Raw genomic sequence first — 22912 nt, 5'->3', positions numbered from 1 at the left:
CCTGCACATAACCTACTGATGTGGTGGTTGTCAAAACAGTTGTACAGTAGCCTTTGAATTCAAAGAGTGCCTTGACTGTATACTAAAAATGACAATAAATCCAAGTATGTACACAATGCTGGCTTTTGTTGCCAGCACAAGTAGAGAATTTGGGAAATAAACCCCCCTGATCTTATTGTCTTTTAACATTTTTTCCACTTTAAAGTGAACCCAGAAATTTGAAGCATTTCAAGAAACTTAAATCTTCTACTTCTTTCTTGTGAATTTCCTCTGATATAACATCATGAGCCACATTTTCTAAAAAGATCAGCACAAGATTAAAAATGAAAGCATTCCAAAAATAGGTTGGGGTTTTTTTTTTTCCCACTATGTAAAAAAGCACTGTGATTTTTAACCCTGGTTTCTTGCAGAAAAGCCAACTATCTATAGGATACACTAAAGAAGCTGGAATGTCTGTAATTTTATTGATACCCAGAAAAACTCATTTTGTAGAACACATCCAAAAGCATTTTTACAGGTAAATACATATTCTCATACAACACGCACTTTTTGCAAATGTTAGAAGGGTAACTCTTGTGGTCCTTGAAAATATCCTTTGAGATATTTCAGGAAAACTCACATCAACAGAGAAAGGCTGGCAGGTCAAGCCTCAAATGGGATCTAACCAAACCCACACAGACTTCAACTGGTAGGAAACCAGGAAGGGATCTCTATTCCATTATATAGAAGCAAACATGTTTATAGGACCATGAGTACATTTTCATTAAACAGTACTATCTCTATCAGTCCTATCTCTATCAAATTGCAGCCAATTAGGAAGCAGGAATAGAACTCACATCCATTTTGAAGGAGGATTTTAGAGGGCTCCGTGTTGGGGTTGGGCTGTGGGTTAATACCACTGTGACTCACATTCTGCACAAATACCGTAGACTTCTGAAGCCCTGATATCCAGATATAATGAGTGCCTAAAGAAATCTGTATGTGACAGAATGCTATAAATTAACGTGTATGTGCATGTGTGCATCCTGTATGTTAACTAAGAAGAAATACAGAAATATACAAACACAGAGGTATGTGAACTGACAGTGGAATAATGAGAAGGAAAAATTTTAGTGGTTTGGTTGTTTGATTTTTTTTTAATAGTAGGCATGCAATATAAAAGTCCATTCAATCAAAAAAACTTCAAAGAAGGTTAATTCCAAATTTAAGACACTGCCAATGGCAATGAGAAATTTTCATCTCCCAGCATTGCAAAATTTTTTAGAAAGAATTCCCAGAGTGTAAAAATCTGTAAGAAGCCGATCCCTAATACGAATTCACTGAGCTGGTAGTGAGCTCTTATTGTGTGTATTTAAGCACTTCCGCAGAGGAGAATTCTTAGAGAGATTGGGGTAAATCCTGCCATCCTTACTGAAAGGGATTTCATCTGCAGCTTGGAGGGAGTGCTGCACAGTACGAAACTGGGACTTCTGATGGGGAGAGATTCGAAGGGGTTTTAGGAAGGGTACATCTTCAATTTTCAATCTGCCCAAAATCACAGAAATCCTCATCTGAAAACACCTGGTAGCTGAGATAGAAGAGAAACACTATACTTAATGTGTGAACTATTTTTCAACTGTTTCTGAGCTCACTGAGATTCGTTTCTCACATTTGGCTAGCATTAAGTAATGCTTTGGCCATAAAAACACAAACTGAAAAACACTCACTAGTTGTAATACAGATAAAGAAGAAGGTGTTATTGCTAAAATACCAACATGGGTTAAAAACTAGCTGAAAAGAAGGATGCTTAAAGTAAAGAAAAAAATAACCAAATTCAATCAAAGGCACATTGCAATGCAGCTGAATTTGTCTCAACATAAGTAAAATTTGCTGAAGATGTGAAATTATTTAGGGAGAGAGAACAGCCAACAGATTCGTTTCTAAGAATATTTTTTCTAAAAATACCCATTATTGCCCTGAAAAATGAAGCGAGACACATGTTTTCCATGTGCACTAAATGGTACTTGATATACTAGAAATTACATGGAACCAAGGGTTTAGACAGAGTTGAGAAACTTATAAATTATGTTCTATATGAGCCAATATAGGAGTGATTTAGACAAGAAAATGTTAAATGGATCAGAGTTTGATGAGATAGTAAAAAGGAAACTTGGAAATGAGTAATAGCACAAGAAAAGAGTCATACTGAAGAAAAATTGTTAAGTGTTCTAGATTATAAAGATTCAAAACTAAGAATGTTAACTCTAAAAATCCCCTGTTTTTCTTCACCAGTGCAAAGCCAAAAGAACAACGGGGTCATTCTATTCACTGAAGAAGTCACTGAATTCACTGAAGAGTTAAATTATTTCCCTCAAGTTAATTTCTCTCAAGTTATCAAATTCAAATCAGAGGAGCTACACTGCCAAACAGTGTTTGAACTGTATGAAATTTAGGTGTTAACATCATAGCAGTTGTACTAACAAAAGCTGTAGCTTCATCCCCTGCACAGACAAGCCAGCTCAAGTTAAAACTATTGCTAGGTAAGAGGCACTCTTGTGCAAAAAGGGCATGTAAGTTAGGGATAATAGTTGACTTAGCACATGACACTTCAAGGATCATGCTTTATTTATTGAACAAATCCTCAGAAATCACTGTCAAAATTCAGCACGTATTGTCTTGACATCTGATTTTCATCACTTCTGATCTTCACTAAGTTCCAATAGCAAAATTGCCTCGTTATATTATTCAACTTTTTTGTATTTGCCCTCAATGTGATTATTCACTGCAATGATCTACACACTCTCAAGGCCCTTTGTTCAGAGCTTGTTGCAAAAGGTTAATGTGAAATACCACAGCTTAAAAGAATGCACAGTTCTGAGCCATAACCATGGCTCAAAAGAGGTCAATTCAATGAAATACTGTCTGTCTTGACTAGAGTGTCAAGCATTTCTCTTACTTTTTCAAGTCCTTTCATAGCTCTGATTCTCAGAACCCCACATTAGATTTCACTGAAGCTCTTTAATGCATGCCATCAGCTTTGTAGACAAGCAAGGAAAATATAGGCTCTTTCCATGGAGCATATTTATATTTCTCTATATAAATCTGCCTCTCCTCCACTCCTCCCATTATTGAGTATAACCCTGGGGTCAGATTCTGACCTCAAACACAAAGTGTGCAACATCCTAGTAAATCAATAGCAACTGTGCAACATATAAGCGAATACTTGTGCCCTCCACTTTTTGGACGTTCTCTGAGGGAATGCAGAGCTCCTCAAAATCAAGCTTTATTTTAATTAAATTGCAATGAAGCCATGTGACAAGGAAGATTTTTGCTGTAAACTAAGTCTTTTCCAGCCACTGTGGCCCCCAGCTCTGGGGCTGTTAGTCTGAGGGGCTGATGGGGAGCTGAATGTAGACCACTCATTACCCAAACCTCCATGTGTAGTGTCAGCTCTCCGGTTACCAGGACTGATTTATGTTTTTCAGATAATGTGGTGGGCAGCTAGCAAGCTGGGAAGCCTAAACAGCCTCAGTCCCTAAGTGCAGAACTTTTGGTGAGAAGCCCAGACCCTTTATCTCCAGGAATAACAGATTCTTATCTTTGGCTGTTGGGATCTGCAGCTCCTGGGCAGCCCATTTAGCTCACTTAGTGCTTTAAGTGCCATGAGATACACACAATGCCAAGCTCCATCCTCTTTCATGGGACTTTTTGGGTTAGAATTGTACATCACTGTGAAATAATCTTGTCCGGAGCTGCTATGCAAGAAGTGTACTAATTAATTGTAGAGCCCACTTGAAGGTGTAACTTGAAAAGCAGCTCTGCAGTTGTTGCAAGCAATTTCACATTCAAAGAAGTGATTTATAATATCAGGCTTCACAAGAATATGACCATAATGACTATCTGACAGACTTTATAAGCAAGTTGTCCAGTCACTTGAATTGGATTCTGGCTGGCTAAGGACTAGGAACTGTAAAAAGGCTGTAAGATTTGGCCTAGAATCAGAAATAACATTTGCTGTTTTCCAAACGTGTGGTAAACAAGAAAGTAGATATTAAATTTTTGTACAGCTCTCAGCACATGCAAATGAGAATGGAAAGAGCCTCATCAGAGAAATACAGAACAACGGCCATCTGGATCCAAACCCTGCTCCAGCAGAAGTCAGAGCCTTGAGCCTCTTTCTGTCATTATTTACATCCCTGTAAAGCAGGAACATTTCTACCCAAGGCAGCAGAAGGTCACACCCTGACTTTGAGGAACTCAGCTGAAAATCTCACCTTGGCTGGGGGGAGGATTTGACACAGGGAACACAATATAAACCCCAGAGTCAGGCCAGAGCACTCCAAAATGTGCAGATATGGGCCCCCTTGAAGGATTTCAAACAGGTCTGTATTTCCATGATTTTGCACTTAGAACAGAAGGGAAAGACTAAAAGTGCTTACCACAGAGAGGGAATTGGAAAGCAGTGTCCCGTCTTGGCCAAGCATGTTGGAAACTGTAATTTCAGGTAGATCCATGTTTTGAGGGTGGAATGGAAGGAGGCCATTGTGGTTCATGGGATGACACAGGGAGTGGTACCCAGACTCTATCTCATTCAAGTGCACCAGGGAGTGGTCAGGCAATGACGGAGGAGTTATAGGAGGTATGTTAAAATCTTCACTTTCGAGGCTTGGGCCAGGAAAAGACTGGAAAAAAAAACCAACAAATGGAAAATGCTATGAAAATCATATGAGCACTGGTCAACAATAAGAATAAAAGTCATACAAAATAAACAATAAGAGCCAAACTCACATACTTCTAAGCACAATCTACAATTTAAAAAAGAATATTTTGAAGACCCATATATTGTACAAGTGAAGTCTCACCATTATATATGGAGAAAAAATGCCTCTAAGGCATAAGAATCTATGATAGTTTTCCCTTAGAAACGTGGTTTGTTTTTTTTTTTTAAAGAAGGTGAACTCAAACAGATTTCAAGGGTCTTATTAAAATTTTCTGAGAGTGTTCATCTAGCTGAATACCTTTTTCATGGGAATTGTGGAAAAGGGAATGCAATTTATAAAATTAATATTGGCACAAAATGGTTCATTTTACTCCCTGCTACTCAGACCAAGAATTACATAGTGGAGAAAGATACCACTTCTATGCTTATGGGAGTGCCATGTATTTACTCAGCTACAAAGAAAAAGAAACAGTACATAATTAGTATGGGTTTATTTTGTGTTTATAAAAATATATTTGAAATGTCAAAAAAAATCAAAATTTTTTCCTTCTTAATCTATAAACTGAATTATACATACATTTAGTCAGTTATCTGAATTAGTAACTCCACCAAACAACTGTTAGTCTTTTGTTTGCTGCTGCCATTAAGTCATCCAATTCAATGTGATTCAAGGAAAAGCCACAGGCAAAGTCAGAGTAATGCACAAAGGTGGATAATTGCTATTATTTATCTACAGTTTTTGTACAGCAGGTAGGCTCAGTTGTCGGATAGGGCGGGTATGTGTGTCTTTCTTAAAAGCAAAAGGTGAGCTTAACAAAGAGTTAAAGAGATCAGTTGCAAAGGCTCACACTGAAAGCCTGCTCTGCTTTTCTGAGAACAGCCAACTCCTTTGCAAAGTGATCAGTCTTTGCACATCCCATGCCCACAGTCAGGAGATTTATAGCACAGAGACTACTCCCACCCTTCCTGCCCCTCTTCAGCACAGCAGTCCTGCTCTGAGTGCTGCTTTTGTTAATTCTGGAAACGCAAGGATTTAAGTACATTCTGCTCCTGAAAAGAGTCACAAGAAAGGATGAGTATGAGGGCACAATTTCAAAGAGCAGCTATTGGAAGAAAATGTTTTCCCCAGTATGAATTTCCAAATGGAGGACAGTACGAATGTATGTATGAATTCATGCAGAAGGGCAAGGGAAGAATCAATGGCCAATTATAAACAAAGGGATTTTTCATTAGTCATCATAGTAATAATGTCCTCCTGATGCCTGAGGTTACTCTCCTCTGTACCAGCATGTAGATATAAACTTAAATCAGACCAAAACCAAACAATATTAAATGTTTTCTGTGAGCTGGTGAACACAGGAAAATCTCCTATAATGCGCATTGCCATGGTTTTGGCTGCTTTGTTCTTTTCCAAAAAGACTTTAATCTCTTTACCAAATAGCTTATTATGAAATAGAACAGGAAATGTAGACTAGAAAGGCCAAAGTAAAATCCCCTAAATGAAAACAACAGAACAGGGTTCGACATACCATCACTGTTATGCGTGAGGACTTTGACTCTACCCATGCATTCCAGCTGTGTTCCTCACCTCCAGCTCAGGAGTCTGCTCTCCCTTTGCCCCTGCTTTCTCCTTAATGGCAAGCTGGTGTGAGTCTACTGACTTACAGAGGTAAGTTGCATTTGCCCCCCCTTTTACAAGGCATGATGCAGCCACTTCTCTAAGGGGAAATACAGTAAAATAGACCCTCACTAAATGGAGAGAAGACTTAAACATGGCAAAGAGAATATAATATTTATTCAATAACAATGTATAAATTTTGCAAAACAAGTATTAGGGACAACACATATACTATCTAGTTGCTAATTACTATTATATAAAATCCATGATGAAGAAAAACATATCTAAAGTAAGTTTAAGATCTAATATCACAATAACTAAACAGCAAGGAACAGAAATGAAGGAAGGGATAAGATCCATAATGCTCTCCTGGACCAGCACTATCCCTGCAGGTACACTTAGATTTGGTAACTGAAATCCTGGGGAGCTTGGATCCATGTAGCCTACAGCTTCCAGGAGGGATTCATTAGCTGTGAAAAGATGACATTTATGTTCAACAGTGCTTTTCCTACTGTCTCAAAAGACTTACGGCCTCAAAAGAGTTTTCGCTCCCCTGATTTTGCAGGTAGAAATTATTAACATCTATTTTCTCTCTCTTGCACTGTCCTATGAGACTTAAGTTTGCTACTAAAAGCAAATATTCATAAATCAAATATTGACAGGCTATTGGAGACAGCATATCTGCTTGTTTGTACATCTCTTTTTGCATGTCACATATGGATGGACCAGGTTTTACTTCCAATTCTTTGTGTTTTAAATGTGTCTTTAATTACTAATACTTCAAAAATGGTGGAATCAATTAACTGGCCAGTAGAACATTAGCTTCACTTATTAAGAAGGAAGTATAAAGCACTAGCAGCTCCACAATCCAAGTTGAGTCATGTGTAGGTATATAATAATGTCATATATATTATATGGGTTAAGCGTTTTAAATAAATGGTTGTTCTCTGATTAATTGCTTAAAAAAAAAATCCCATCATGATTGTCTCTTGTGAACCACTTAAGAGTGTATTTGATCCCATATTCCTACAATATCATTGTCCACTACACTCAAACATAGGATTAGAATAGCAAAAGCCAATGACACACCAAATAATTCAAATATAGCATTTTTATAGTATAATTCAAATTATAGTATTTCTTATGTTTCTCTATTTTTTTTTTCTTAATACATAAACGATTGTACTATTTCAGTAAAGCTAGGCAGAATCCAAGCTATATCCTAATGGTATGGACAGGTATTCAAAAGCATCTGCAGAGCATCTATTCATCTAAATTTTCAGCCAATTTCATATTTCCATGCTCAGTATTGTGTGCATGTAATGCATATAGACATAACTTCCTCAGGGAAGTTACTTCAACAGTGACTTGCTGCTATTCGTCTTGTCCAGGAGCTTGGTTCAGATGCTTGTAATCACTTAGCACACTGGCATACCAAACCCAAAATTCCTAGATACATCTGCAGCAAACCCACCATATCCCAGGAATAAGGCTGTTGCAACTGTGTCTGGAGGAAAGTCATGAGGAATGGGACATGTGCTTGTCCTGTGAATAGCAGCTACAAGCTTCAAACACCCACTCCTACTTTCCTGCCACCTCTCTCCTTGCTGTTGGAAAACCTATTTTAGTTACCACCTGGGATCCCCTAGATGCAACTGATCTACTGCTGGCAATTGGCTCTCCTGGAATGTTGTATTGTCACCTTCTTCTGTAAAGTGAAATTTTAGGGAAATTTCAGTCTTGAGCTTAACCCTGCACCAAGAACTCCCACTCCCAGACCAGTCATCATTCTGGCTCAACCTCTGGGCTTCCTTAGAGCACCATTTCTTCCAACAGAAGCCATTTATCTGGAATTTCCAATTAAAGTAGTTATCTAGCATCCAGAGCATCAGGGAAGGCTGTACTCCCTGTACCCAATTACAAATCAGAAGTCTAGCCCATAAATATTACTAATAAATGGTGGCCTGTAGTTTCAGCTGTTAGGTTTTTCTTGGGGATGGGGAAGGTTAGGGTCTTTCCCCTCCACTCCAAGGGTTTCTTCTTCATAGTTGGTTTTCCTATCAGCAGGACTTGCTGTATTCAGAAAGACATGGAATAGATGCTTTTTATTCCACTGGTCACAGAAATCTCAACAAGCTCACCTTTTCACTTCTGAATAACAATAACAAAAAATAAACAACCCCAAACCCTCAAAACAAACAAACAAAAGCAGCAGAAATGCTTCATTTTCTTTACCACAGAGATACTCGGAACTTTGCCAGTAGTTTCACCTTCATCTCATGATTACAGGAGTGAATGAGGCTTCAATCAGCTCTTCAGTTTAGGGGAACTTCCTAGGACTTTATTATGTTCCAGAAAGTTCTCTGCAAATTAACAACATTAAACCAACTGCACAGCACTGAACAGACACAGGCGTAAATTTTTCTTTATTTTAAAGAGCATTTTCATGACACCTGTGTTATTATAAACAGATTTCAGTCTCGTTCAGATGGAATCTACACAGTGGAAATCTCAGAACTGATTATCCTTAAAATTGAGCTATCTATAGACACAGTGTTATGAAAGATTTTTGAATTAAGAATGTCTTCCCTAGTTTAGAGGACATTATTCTATGTTTCTGGCTAAATATTTGTGGCATTTCTGTGTGAAATGATGGAAAGTTCATAAAACAGATCCAGTCTGACATCAAGAGACTTCATTATCTATATGCTACCTTGGCATATCATTTTGTGAGAAAAGCTTGCCAGAATAAAATGATATGAACACTTAACCCTGACCCAACCCAAACTCAAGTTTTTGTTTCTGAACAAGATCCCATTGGTCCTCTTCAATTTACATTTTAATCCACACAGCCTGGCCAAATCAACAAGTTGCTGCTGGAAGGAGGGGCAAAACTGGGACACTGAGAGGAGGTGTATGTCAGGAGTCAGATATTTACTTTGGCAACATATAACTCAAATTAGGACTATGCATCCTGCTGTGTTGATAACTCAAAAATAATAATAAAAAAAATCTAGTATGTAATTTTGAAGTTACTCATCAGAAAAATAAGGAGAATGCTGGCAGGAAATACAGTCCCTTTCCTTAAGTACTCTACAATGATAACTGCATATTGGCTAGCAAAGTTACTTATGTCTCAAAGTCATTTTAATAGAACTTTAAGAAGTGATCACAGAAGGCAAATCAAGGGAGAAGGCTCAAGCAGACTGACCACAAGAGGCAGCAAGCTTTCAAACATCAAGTGTAACTCCCTCTGGAAAGAGCAGAATTGTTCCTGTATGACAGCACAGAAGACAACATTCACTAAGTAAGTCTGATTTGTGTTCTCAGTGGCTGCATCAGTCACCATGCATTTACTCAACAGAATCTCGTATTAGCAACAGTTCCTTAAAAATTGGGAATTTGCCTATAGATATTTAATTTAAATGATATGAATGGTTCTGCCAAGTATGTAGAGCGTGTCTTAATTTTTCATTTGCACCAAGGCTTCTGCATCTGAACTGTGGAAAGATGCCAGTTTTTAAAAGATAGATGCTTCAGGCTGTCTCCTCTTCTATTATTGAACACATTGTTACATAACTGAAATACTTATGAATCGAGAGTAATGTAAAAACAGTGAGCTCATTAGAAGGGGAAAAACAGCCACGTACCTTTTACAAATTTGAAAGCTAGGATAATTTATTTGACAGTGGGTATTTCCAGGAGTTTTAATAGGACCAACCTTATCTCTAATTTCTAAATGGAGGACCTTCAGAAGCAAGTGTTTCTTAGCTACTTTTGTCTCTGCATGAACAAGGCTTGATAGCTTGAGACTATAATGCATTACTGTGGAAACCTTCGGTCTCTTACATAAATCATCTTAACACTCAGCAAGAATTGTCCAACAGTGCCATTGATATGTTCAAGTCAATGATCCTGAAAACAATTTTTTTTGTGTTTCTTCGTATGGTAGACAACAGCAATAAATCATATTCATTTAAAAACACACAATATACTAATTTATCAAGCCACAGCTATCAAAAATGTATTACAGGGGAAGGTATAACTTTTTTGTATTGTGTTAATCAATTTCTCTAATTTGCATTAGTTAAAGGCCAAAGCCCCAAGCAAAACATTAATTTTCCTGTACCAGATGAATTCAGTTTTCAAGAAAGAGAATGTGCTGAAAATTATATTATTAATTTTAAACACTCATAATTTTCAAAGCATACTGAACTATGTAAAACAACAGACTTTTTTAAAGATTTCACTCTTGAGAGTCTTTTCCTTAATTACATTAATTTTATGCATATAGCATAGTGCTTTCCTGGGCAATGTGTTTTCAATGGAGGCTTTAAATCGAAACAAGTTTAAACATGACAATAAGTAGGAGCACAAATATTATAAGAGGCTAAAGGATCTGGGGCCTGCAAAAACCAATACCATTACTGAAGCAGTTAAACTTCCCTTCAGACAAAAAAATACAGCTGTGCACTTTTTCTATTTAGGACACTTCACTAAACCTAAAAGAGAAGTGCAAGTCTTTTATGAATTACTGACCAACTGGGCAAAGCAGTTCTTTAGGAATATACAAGAGCTTTAGGCACAAATGGAGCATCCTTAGCCCCCAAAGTGGAGCCTTGTCCCTCTAACCTGTGACAATCTTTCACCTCCCTTAGCATGTCCCCAGTGGGGACCCAAGTGTGGTCATTGTCCAACACCTTTGTCACTCTTCTCCCCTGAAATCAAAGGTACTTTCTCTTCCACACTGTCTACCACTACTATCATTATTATTGTTGCTATTATTTTTATTCTTACTACTACTACTACTCTTACTACTACTACTTCTACTAACTACTACATTTTAATGAATTTTTTTAATGAAAGCTAAAATTCTTAAAGTAACTCAGGGTCCTACTTGACAGGCTTTGGTCTGTAATGCAGGCAACATCATGTATGGTACAATCCTGAACTCAGCAGTACAAGACATAGTTCCATAAGTCAGTTGCTTTGTGTGCTCAATATTCTTTTTCAACTAGAGATAAAAAGCATATTAGAAATAAAAAACTTTTTAGAGACCGTATCTGCAAAACATACCTAAATTATGCTCAGTACAAAGCGCTGGGTAATAAAACTAGCAATATACATATTTAATAAGCAGAATTGAACGGAAAGAAAATAGAATTCACATCTCTGCAAATCCTGCTGCTTGAAAATATAGATGATACACCATATTTAACCTGTCAGAAGCCTCATTAGCATCATAGCATAGACTAAACCAGCAATCAAGACAGTGTGCTCATCACATGTTTACATTTTTAAATGCTCTTAAAATAGGAGTACATGTAAGGATTTACATTTAAGTATATCTGTTTAGGGGGGCAAATGTTCTGTTGAAATTTCCATATCCTTTATGAGAAAGACACCAAAAGATGAAACAATGTTGTACTCAGGGCACACAGTGATGAAGGACAAAGGATCCTTTTAGTTTTTGTTCAGGATTTTTTTCTCCTTCTTTCTCTTTTCTTTCCTTAGAAAAGCTCAGAAACAATGGATTGCTTCTCAGTATTCAGAAGGACAGTGGGTCCTACCTGTGCTACACTTCTCCTGAATGACTGATGAAAACGTCAGAAAAAAATCTGATTTAATGTAAAATGTCACCACTTGAGAAAAGGAGGATCAAAACAGAGGCCTGACTACTCTTTGCAATTATGATGTAACTTTTATTTAGCCCCGTGCCAATCACAGGAAAAGCAGAAAACTGAGGCATATCAAAGCTCCCAGTTCCTACCAGTGGTCCCCCTGGCTTTAACACCTAGATTTCAGACCCAGTACTTTACAGCAAAAAGGCCAAAGAAGTGCTCAGCATATGAACGAATACAGATTATTTAAGCAAGTAAAAGTGGCAGGATCTGGCCCTCTCTTAATAAAGTGTCATGTAAGGATTGGGACTGCTGGGACCCCAGTAATAAGTTCAATCATACCGATGTCGTACAAACCATCAGCAGCATAGTACCTATTAAGACATTTTCATAAACTGCAAGAAATATGCAAGCTATTACAAGATATAATTCTGAAAAACAGACTTCTATGTAAGAAGCCAATTTAAGAGGAAAACAACATAAACAATAGTAACTTGTGTGCTCAAGTGAAGCATCTTTTTAATTTTGAGTAATGAAGATGTCAAGCCAAATGCTAGAGTAGTTTAACTTAATTAGGTGGCCTATTTTTCCAGGCAGCCTTTCATTTCCCATTGAAAACTCAGCTTGTATGCGAGGCAACAAGAGCAATTTTGTCTGTAATGAATACCTCTGGGACTCCACGGAGTGATCATTTGAATGTTACATTGAAGACTGGTTTGAGTAACTAGTTTGGGCTTGTTGAGATGCCAGATTTTGTAAAACTAACTAGATTAATCAAAGACTGGCATCTTATCGCTTTATTCGGTCAGGGGTCAGCAGGTCAAACTGACTCTACTGTGGCAGCCTTTGCCAAGAGGGACAGTATAAAAGTAATTGGTCTAATTTGTAGTTCAAATTCACGTAATTCTTCCAGACGTTTTATGGACCGAAAAAGGTTCATTTTATGTGAAGCTCAGTTGAAAAATACAGCCTTTAACATTTCCCATGGTTACATCCCATAATTCATCCACACTGCTGACCTGTAGAGTTTCCTGGAAAGGAAACTACATAACTAAAATATATGATGTCTGTAATCTGTTTTCACATGCTAAAAAGTTGTACATGAAGGAGCAGAGGGAAAAATTTTGAAAGATATTTTATAGTGGCTGCTCATTAAACAGAAAGTTGTCTCATGACATGCACAGCAAAAGGCAGTGCCTTTTCTCTTGTGATATGTGAAAAAATACCTCTGGCTTTTGGACAGAGAATTCATCATTTGACAATTGATTTTCTGTTTACCTTTTTCATGGTAAAATAATAGCTTTTGTTATTTTTACTTTATTGATTTATTGTGGGCCTATCACTGAAGTTGCTGTCATCCCGATGCCACAGCTAAGACAAGATGTAGTGTTTACTTTATTTCCCTCTCATCTGCAACTCCTAAGAAAAATACTTTTAATTGATGCACAGAATCACTGCGTATACAACAGGGCCAAGTTCACAATTTTAGCATTACTCTAGCAGTATCTGACATTTTCTTCTAAAGCCCCAAATTCTGTAACTAGGCAATTACCCTCCAAACTTGTTCCATTAAAAAGTTTTCTGCCCACATGGCTGTAAAGAAATGATAAGTGCAAGATTTCACAGTCAGAAGGCAAATAGAATGCTGAAAAATTTGTTTTACTTGCTGAGGTTTCTGATATGATCTCATTTTTACAGATCCATGCTAATGATTTTTGAAGGCTGGAGAGGGACACTTTTGTTTATACAACTGTAATTACGGGTATGTTTGCTTAGGATCCTTAGGGACTAGATTTTGCCCTCTGTAGTGTTTTTATAGCATGTGCTATGGAATAGGCATTAAATGAAAGGCACATTAAGTTAAGGCATGTTTAAGTAACTCATTTTTCAGAGATAAGTAGGTCATATACATTTCTTCTTCTGGTCAGAGTACAAGTTCCACACCTACTGAACATAACTGACTAAAATGAATTTGAGTAAAAAACCATAAAGGTATTTCACCCGAATTACATCTTTAATGTGAAATTTGTAAAAGCTCTTAAATTCCAGCCAACAAACCCTAATTCTGACTTCTATTTTTATAAAAGTTGAGGCATTTCATTACGAGAAAAAAAATAAAATCTCCTTGAATATATACACAGCACATGTTCATACACTTAAAAAAAAGCTAAAAGCTAAAAACAATCATACATATAAGAAACATCCCTGTGGAGAAGGGCTCGGGGACACTGATGGATGACAAGTTGGACATAAGCTGGCAATGTGCTTGCAGCCCAGAAAGCCAGTCAAGTTCTGGGTTGCATCAAAAGTAGCATAGCCAGCAGGATGAGGGAGGGAATTCTGCCCCTCTGCTCTGCTTTTAGGAGACCCTCCCTCGAGTGCTGGATCCAGCTCTGGGGTCATCAGCACGGGAAAACATGAACTTGTTGGTTTGGGTCCGCAGAAGATCACAGAGGTCCAAGGGCTGAAGCACCTCTCCTATGATGAAAGGCTGAGCTGAGATCGTTCAGCCTGGAGGACACTCAAGGGAGACCTTACAACAGTTTTCAATATATAAGGAGGCTTATAAGAAAGAGACCTTTTATCAAGGACTGTAGTGGCAGGACAAGCAGCAACAGTTTTAAACAGAGAGGATAGATTTAGACAGGACACAGGAAGAGATCCTTTACTCTGAGGGTAATGAGACACTGCAAGAGATTGTGCAGAGAATTTGTGTGTGTCCCATCACTGGAAGTTTTCAAGGTCACATTGGATTAGGCTTGGAGCAACCTGATTTAGTGAAAGATGCAACTGCTCATGGCAGGGAACTGGACTAGATGATCTTCAAAGACGCCTTCCAATTCAAACCATTCTATGATTCTAAAGATGTATATCTATAAATATAAAAACATAGCCTTGTTAACGCAACTGTCGATGTATTTTTATCAGGGACTCGGTTCTTTCCAGACTCCGCCTGATGTTAAGATAATATTAAAAGACTATGCTTTAAACAAAAGTGAAAGGCAGGGTAATATTACATCTACCTTTTACTGCTCATTCAGGATCAAAAGGGCCCACCTGGTATTTTTCTTTCCCAAATGCCATTTTAACCTATGTCTCCCTTTTTTTTTTTTTTTTTTTTTTTTTTTTTTTTTTTTTTTTTAACATGGCATTTATCGACTACTTCCGAGAAACAGACGACCAAGAAGTAGATTCCCTTCTGTTGATAATCTATTTTTGAAATTAAAGGTAGTGGATCAGGAAGAGGGAGGTGGAACATAGTCCAAAACAGCTCTGGACTGCAGCCAACCAGCAGACTGCCCAGGAGGCATTGTCCTCTCACTGTGGAGCAGCCTCTCAAATAATGATCAAAAACATTCCAACTTTGTGCTAGACTAAAGCATTCCAACTTTGTGCACAGGATTGTGCTAGACTTCAGGTCAGGGTAGTATGTATCCATAGATACACTGGACCATAGAATGATTCTCCATAGAATGATCTGAGAATGCTGCTTTTTCTCAATCCTTTCTAAGGCAGCCAACTCCTGCCCTGCTCTGCTGATGGAGGCTGTTGCAGGCAAAAAGACTGAAGAACTGGGTCTTCTGCAGTTTTAGCCTACCTGCAGGGAAGGGCCAATACAGAGCAAGAGAGGGAAGCTATTATGTAGCATTTACCCATCCCTACTTCACATGAGCAATAATTATGTCATTAATATCCAAGAAATTATGGTATAAAAATGTAAAAAATACATTAGGGCTATATGTAGGACCACGTGCATAGGGCAATATTAATACAAAAAATCTCTTTTGAATGTCATTCCATTCTATTTCACCCTGTAGCTGAACAGAACAAAACAGTTTCAATACCCATGGTGTTCCCTCTATCAAAGAGCATACAGATATATTTTAGATAGATCTCCCTGCATAGATCTCCCTAGAGAGCTCTGGGAAGCAGGAAAATACCACCTCTGAGCAAACAGTATTCCTTCATCTGCCTCAGATCCTTTCTTCCCAGTGGGACAATAGGGGTACTGCCCCAAATCATCAGCTCCCGACCTGTTCTCATCCCTTCCCTTTGCACCTTGCAGGGAATTTGGCAGCTGCACTCATTAACCTTAACATTTATCAGGCCTCAAGAAGGCTACAAATGTATTAAAGCTTTGTGCAACAGAGTCCTGAATTACATTCCATATTGTGACTAGGGAGAAATGTAAAATAAGCAATATCATTTCATGCTGTGCATGGCCCACAAATTACAGAAGGAGGAATAACATAAAGAGTAATTTGTGTCCAAGATTTCAATTATAGGTGTGGGGAGAAAACAATAATTGGTGGGAATCTCAAATGCAGATAATTTGGAATAATTCTATTTTAAAATGATAAATACTTTCAGATCCAAGTGCAATTAATAGTGAAAATGTCACAGTTTTACTGTGTATGTTTGTTAATATGGCTGGCATAACTGGTTAAAGAGATGCCTTCAGTGTAGAGTCCTGTACTACATATATTATAACCAAAAATGCAGTACTTACACACATATATAAAATGTACACAGAAACAATATTGCCAAACAGCCTTTTGGGACAGTTTAAAAGAATATCATTAATTTTTACTGTATACTTACTCTTCTGGCTCAGTTCCAGCACTGGCTTTCCGTAAAAATCATTTCAAGTATAGAATTATGCTATTTGCTTGCAGCAACATCACAGGAACAGTAGTGAGCCATATGTTGCTACTTAGCAACTTGGACTGTAAGTCCCAAAGCATGTACTGATTTGAAAATTGAACAGAAATGATAATTATTGTTGAGGGATGCTGTGAGGCAACTTGTCTTGGATTACCAAACTATGCAGATGTTTGATGTTATATAGCAAAAGGAATAAAACTATATTTTTCCTGTCCAATGGCTAAGCTTTTATTTGTGTTAGCCTAAAGGGGATAAATTGATTAAAACGCGTAAAATAATATAAGGTGATGTTTTTCTGGATATGAACACTAGAGTAAGCAGAAGGAACTGAGGTGTTTGTCAGCATATATCAGCACCCCAGCAATCCTGCCTCTATGGTCACCTAATCCTGAAGACAGCCAAGAGGAAACCCCTGGGTCCTTGGTGTTACATACCAGACTCAGCCTGCCAACCCACTTCCCAAATAAGGTATGTCAGACTCTGAAATTAAAAAATTATGCTTGTGTCTGACTCAGTCAGCATGGCCAGAACTTGAATAAAGGTTTCTAATAGGACTATGTATCTCCTTACATGCAGGATTCATGTTTTAGTTAACAGACACGAATGCATCAGGAAAGCAGAGCAATTAATTCACTTCTCATTCTGACAGGATTCAACCCCTATCTCTGATCCTGTGAGGGAATGGCCAAGTTATTGAGGGTGGGAAGTAGCCTGCACTCCTCTCACTGAGGTCATGCCATGGCAAGACTCATGAGCACAGGTGCAAAATAGACATAGGACAAAATTATGATTAGAGCAACTATGGCATCATCTGAGAGAGAACATTTCCTCTCTTTTTATGGCATTATGTGTTTTACCTCCACTAACAGTGACAGGAAAATAAACAAACACTCCTATAACCATGGTCAGAAAATACAATTGCATCCTTTACTGTTTCTCTCTCTAGCCCTGTAAGCTACAGTCTTTCATGCTTTGTTTTCAGAGCAGGAAATACTGTATTTTTTCCAGTTTTAACCACCAGACTGGTTCTTGAAATGGTAGTGAGTTCACCAGTTTTGGCTGACCACCAAATGCTTGTGCTGAGGAAAGGAACACCATTACAGTCAGTGAAGACAGATACTGTCAGTGAAGAGTTTAGTTACTTTGAGAAATGACTAGCAGCTGTCTATCTCAGGAACATTTTTGGGAAGGCTCCTCTCACAGTTGCAAGTTCTTGATGAAACATGAGAGGCAGGTTTCCATCACACTCCATATTCCTGTTCTCAGTGAAGTTGTTTTGTCTCTTTTTTTTTTTTCAAATACTGTTATTATTACAGGCTTTCACATATGCTCCAGCCCACACAGAGCTGGAACACCTCTTCTGTGAAGGCAGGAAGGCAGGCTAAAAATGCTGGGGTGGTTCAGCTTGGAAAAGAGAAGGCTCCAGGGAGATCTTGGAGCGGCTTTCCAGTACCTAAAGGGAGCCAACAAGCAAGCTGGAGAGACTTTTTACAATGGCCTGCAGTGACAGGTCAAGGAAGAATGTCCTTAAACTGAAGGAGATAGGTTTAGATTAGACATTAGGAAGAAGTTCTTTGCCATAAGGGTGGTGAGGCACTGGCTCAGGTTTCCCAGAGAGGTTGCGGACTTCCCATCAGTGGAACTGTTCAAGGCCAGGCTGGGTGGGGCTCGGAGTAACCAGGGCTAGTGAAAGGCTCCCTGCACATGACATGGGGATTGGAAATAGAGGATCTTTAAGGTCTATTCCAACCCAGTCCCTTCTATGATTCTGTGTATTCACTTAAAACCATTGCAACAGTGTAAGCACCAGGAGAAAATCCCAGAAAGGGAAAGGAGGTGGTGACAGCCCAAGGCTGACAGCTACTCTCAACCAGGCACAGAAGGCTGGTTGACTGGTGCACACTTGGTAACAACTTAAAAGATTCTGCCTGGCAACTGAGCTGCTTCTTGCCACATGGATCCCCCAGCAAAGGACAGAGAAGTGGCCTTTGGGTTTTGAACTCTACCAGACACCGCCAGAGTTCAACTTTGCCATGGTCAGATTTTAAGTCTGTAAGCCTTTTCTTGGTTCCAGCCTTTAGTAAGAATTCAGAGTTTTCAGACATCTTTGAATTTGGAAATGTCACATTTGATAGATTTTTTTTTTCCTTGAAGACAAAGTAATTTGCATTTAAAATACCTAGGCCTGGCTCTTTAAAGGTACTTTAAGAACTTTACTTTCACTGCAACCAGTGAGTGTTAGATGCATAAATATATCTGAGAATCTGGGCCTTGTTAGCACATGTAGAAATCGCATAAAAGATTAAAACTTATACTCTTAATTTTTCAATATGCCATTTAAATTATTTAAACTACATGCATACACAGTACAAAAATATCAACAGAAGAAAAATAATTCTGATGTATAATGTGGATTTGCAATTCTTTATTCAAAACTATTTAAGACAGACATAATGATTCTGAAAGGTAGCAGCTGCCTGATAACAGCAATCATTCACAGAGTTTGTATTTCTCCTGTTTCAAACAAATTCAATTAGCCCTTGCACTTCAAAACCCTTAAGGCAAAAATGAGATGATACTAGGCTGCTTTAATCTAATAGTAATACTAAAACTTGTCAGTAACGTTTTTGGATTAATGGTTAGAGAAAAATTAATAATATAATTTTTCATTTTTTAATCAAACAGTTCTATTCTAAACTACCTCCGGATCTTGGAGGGCTCTTAGCTGAGTAAGTTCAATCATGCACAATTCCTAAATGCAAAGAACTATTGGTCTCTAAAGGTATTTCAGAGTGACTTCAACAGAAAGCTGTGAAGCAACATGGTGGAACACTTTTAAGACGGAGTTCTTGGTTGAACCATGTACTCATCTCACACAACCTCCTGCTTCCCTGCCCCCAATAACCCTGTGTACCTGAAGAACGCTACTTCATGAAGATATTTAGTTTCGAATGCACACTTTCTAAAGCTCTTGATTCCTGAGTTACATACAGCTTATCTGAACATAATTACTATGCATGTAAATTTATTTCTCGCCTAATGAGAGTTTCACACATAAGCCTCCTGGTTCTGTCAGGCCAGACACTGCGGGCCTGAAATATTGCATGACATAGACCACAAGTATGGTTATTCATGGCAATTTCTGTCACAATCTAACTGATCTGCAGCACTATCCCCACCACTTACTGGTGCAAAGTTAAACTGAAATAGGTGAAGTAAGTAAAAAATTTCCCCCTATATATAGATATAGCAACAGGTAGACAACCCAAAACTTTCAAAACTATTTTTGCTTTTTAAGGAGTAATTAAAGTTTGTAAGTCTTAAAAATCTATAGGATCTTTGGGTTCAAGTGCAACGGTGAAAGCATTTTTAATATACATCCAGTATCAAAATTTAGTGTGTATGGTTCCCCAAAAGGAAAATGGCTCAAAATCACCCTTAAAGAATGCTAATCACATTAAGCCTTGTGGCCTGTAAGCTACAGAAGACTAAGTCATTGCCTTAACCCCACTGCTAATTGTGCAATAATAGCAACACTCCTCAGACATAGGATTAGAGTTAAAAAGGCAATTCTTCAACTGCTCTACAAGTGATGATTAAAGCTATTTGTGACATGTATAGCTTATAATGATTAACTTGTCTGCAGTCAGATAAACAAATAACCTGCACCTGTACAGACTTTATTTCCTGAAGGTAAAACAACTGTTTAGGAAAGATCATGCTGGCAAAACAGCTGCTTGCATTCTGGAGAGGAAACAAGGTAGTATCTTTCAACAAACGCCAACTCTGGTGTTTTATCAGCTCTATCTCATTAACTGGAAACAAGGCTTAAATGCTTTGTTTATAAATTATGATTATTCCTGATTGCAGCAGTTACTGATAGTGCCACTCATTTGCAATGCAACTCTTTGAATTTTTTTAATTACAATTTGAAACAAGGCAGAGAAGATTAATTAACCCACCTGGCTGGCTGGCACGTAGTCCTGGCTTGGTTCTGTCATACTCATATACATGTTTTCACCGTCAAACTGTAAAGGAAATAATAGTAAACATTCAGCAAACTTGATTTTTTAGCATTGACTGAAAAAACCAGTTGCTATAAAATAATATTACAGCCTGGTTTTAGAGACTTGTAATTGCATGTGTGCATCTCGTCTTTGATGTTCCTGTTGTCATCCTTATTGACCCTGGATGTCAGTGATTTGGAGTAATTAGCACTCTAGTAATTACAGCTAGCAAGGAAGAAATGAATGGTTTCCTTTCATCTGCAATCTGTTTTAAAACAAAATGCCTCATTTTGTGCACCATGTATACATATTGCTGTTGGTTGCAATGAAGTACTAAGTGAATTGCACACTTACTGAGAAAAGGAAGATGAGAATAGAATCTGCACTAAAATGCATCTTAATGGATTCCAACTTTAGCTTCTGAGCAGAACAAGAGTTGAAATTTCAAAACAAATTAAACCCCCTCCAACTGAAATGTTCCCATATCAGAAAGTGGGAAATACATTTCCAGACAGCTTTCAGACATCTGAATGTATGAAAGAGTATACCTCCCGTCCGTATGGTACAAAAGAATAGTTTGCTTGATGTGTGAATAAAGTAAACATTCATAATCAGAACTGCAAAAATAACCATCTGTAAATGATAAATGCCATTCCTGGAAATATATACAATATATATATAAAAAAAAACTTTTTATTTTTCTTTTTTTTTTTCTTTTTATTCTCTCAACTGCAGTTAAGAAGTAACGGAAATGTCATAGAAAGGAGTTGATTAAAATCTGAAGGTCTAGATGGAGAAAAACTGTCAGATCTGAAGCCTCATCCTGTACCAGCACAAAAAGAAGTGTAAAACTACTGATTTCTTACATAGTCTGGAAAATGTCGCCACAGAACTCTCATCACACCCACTCAAGTGGCCGTGCCAACAGGGTGACGATAGTCCCAGTGTCTGCTCAGGAGCTAAGGAAAATCTTTTCAAACATTTTAAGTAGGAATGAACAACAGCAGAAATTCCTATCTCCAGTCATCAACCACAGATTTCCAACTGTTACGATGTCTGTTGGAAATAATTTGCACCTGACCCCTTGTGTGAATGCTTCGAGTGACATATTTTGGACATCAGCCATTGTTTTGCATGACACGGCAGCTTTTTTAAGAAGTCTCTACTACTGAGATTTCTCCTACAGAAGATGCCCACAAAATATCCCATGGACATTTTTTGATCAGTACTGACCTTCTGGGGATATTCTACCTGCAAGGTGTAGTATATTCAACTAGCCCGAGGTGGCAAAGTTGAACTGTGGCTTTGGCAAATAGGTCAACCAATTTTTGCTGAGGTGGCTGAAAAGGTTTCGGCTTCCAGCTGTTCATCCTCTTTCTCTGCCAGAGGCTATAAGGCTTGTAACAGCAGCAGTAACATGAACAAGTGCCAGCTCCTGGCACAGCGGCTGATGGTCTTCCCTTCCTGGCCAGAGCTATTTAATAGTCACAGACTATCTGTCAGAAGTCCTAGTTTCATGGGAGGGAAAGGATTACACCACAGACACAGATCTGACATAGGGAATAGAGCATTTCAAAATTTTGACAGAATAGATATAGTTAAATTTGATCATAAAATAGAGATTGATGCTTGTTCCTTCTTTGTTTCTTGTTGACATGTACCATTTCTTTTAGCTTTCTCATTCAATAATGTTCTTATCTATTAGCATTCAAAGCAGAGTTTTGGAAAAAAAAGTTTAGTATCTGGATTGGAAAAAAATGCATTGTTTCTTCTGCTTAGATGGACAGGTGAAATTCTGAAGAGAGATTTCACAGCCAGTAGTTGGAAAGCAAGCACTCCAGTGGAAGGCCTACAGGAACTCAACTTATACAGCTTGTCAGACAAAAGGCTGAAAGGTGCCTTGATCACTGTGATTGGTACTTACACCGTGGAAAGATGTCTGATAGCAAGATGTCAGCCTTCCTGACAGTGGTATAATGAGATCTAGTGTTGAGAAATGGGAGTTACAGAAATACAGCCCTGAAATAAGATACAAGTTTCTACTTTAGGAGATAATTAAGCATTATGTCAACAGCAAACTCATCATTTCTCAGACATTTTAGAAAGAGATTTGATATCTATTTCAGAACAGATGCAATCCATATCATATTTATGAGAAACCCTATGGACAGGATAGTAACACTTGCTGGTTATGGGAGTCCTGTCTCCCCTGGAAACCATCATTCCTTGAGTCTCCTCTTTTGAATTTCCCTCGTTATAGTCATACATTTGTTGTGATACATTGCAAGCTTTGCTATAATTC

General features: G+C 38.0%; 1 protein-coding gene across 7 annotated transcripts in view; it reads right to left on the bottom strand.

Annotated features, from left to right (window-relative positions):
- TOX (thymocyte selection associated high mobility group box) overlaps positions 1-22912 on the bottom strand; it is a 219601-nt gene that overhangs the window by 83744 nt on the left and 112945 nt on the right. For 4 of the 7 annotated variants that reach the window (XM_063393554.1, XM_063393550.1, XM_063393566.1 and 1 more), the window contains exons 2-3: positions 20566-20631; positions 4419-4661 (exon numbers count right to left, since the gene is read on the bottom strand). In XM_063393554.1, the coding sequence (XP_063249624.1) occupies positions 4419-4661; positions 20566-20631 (309 nt within the window). Of the gene's footprint in view, positions 1-4418; positions 4662-20565; positions 20632-22534; positions 22630-22912 lie in introns of all 7 variants that reach the window. The other 3 variants (XM_063393546.1, XM_063393578.1, XM_063393573.1) reach the window with 1 other exon arrangement.

The sequence above is a fragment of the Prinia subflava genome, chromosome 1 (genome assembly GCF_021018805.1).
Source record: "Prinia subflava isolate CZ2003 ecotype Zambia chromosome 1, Cam_Psub_1.2, whole genome shotgun sequence".
Classification (NCBI taxonomy): domain Eukaryota; kingdom Metazoa; phylum Chordata; class Aves; order Passeriformes; family Cisticolidae; genus Prinia; species Prinia subflava.
This window is presented reverse-complemented; position numbering and strand designations above follow the sequence as displayed.